Source organism: Penaeus monodon, chromosome 21 (genome assembly GCF_015228065.2).
Source record: "Penaeus monodon isolate SGIC_2016 chromosome 21, NSTDA_Pmon_1, whole genome shotgun sequence".
Lineage (NCBI taxonomy): Eukaryota > Metazoa > Arthropoda > Malacostraca > Decapoda > Penaeidae > Penaeus > Penaeus monodon.
This window is the reverse complement of record NC_051406.1, coordinates 4,455,341-4,455,794: the sequence shown is the minus strand read 5'-3', so window position 1 is coordinate 4,455,794 and position 454 is coordinate 4,455,341. Positions and strand designations below refer to the sequence as shown.

The 454-nt window shown below is 43.8% G+C and overlaps 1 protein-coding gene across 2 annotated transcripts in view; it reads right to left on the bottom strand.

The window, feature by feature from the left end:
* The window catches only part of LOC119586133 (facilitated trehalose transporter Tret1-2 homolog), a 5,618-nt gene that overhangs the window by 2,836 nt on the left and 2,328 nt on the right, over nt 1-454 (bottom strand). The window contains exon 2 of one of the 2 annotated variants that reach the window (XR_005229934.1): nt 1-98. Coding sequence is in view for 1 of the 2 variants with exons in the window: in XM_037934825.1 (XP_037790753.1) it covers nt 1-94 (94 nt within the window). In the remaining variant the exon portion in view is untranslated. The remainder of the gene's footprint in view (nt 99-454) is intronic. The other variant, XM_037934825.1, reaches the window with a different exon arrangement.

Here is a 454-nt window from a genome sequence, read left to right as displayed (position 1 = left end):
TGCAGCGCCCACCATCCACCTGGACGCGGCCGCCTCTCCTGCGACGTTCTCCAGGCCTGGTGCTGATTGCGCCTCGTCAGCAAAGTGTTCTCTTCTACCTGAGGGCAAGACAAGTATTTACCTGGCGGGACATTTCGACAAAACACTAAACGCATAAGTCTTTCTATGTATTCCTATCTTCGAGTTACATCTCATACATGTTCCGATACACATGTACATACATTTAAATAATAAGTGCAAATTTCATCGAGTTTCAAACGAAGACACGTTTTCACGGGGATTGATTTTATGGCACTTTGAAATTTCCCGAAAACTGACTCTTCTCCGACACAAAATATGATATACAGACTGATAATAGAATGGCAGACGATGGCCCTGTTATATAGGCAGTACTGAGGCTTGTACATTCTTTCCCCATGTCCCTGTCTTGCCAGCATATTAAAATTTCTTGATC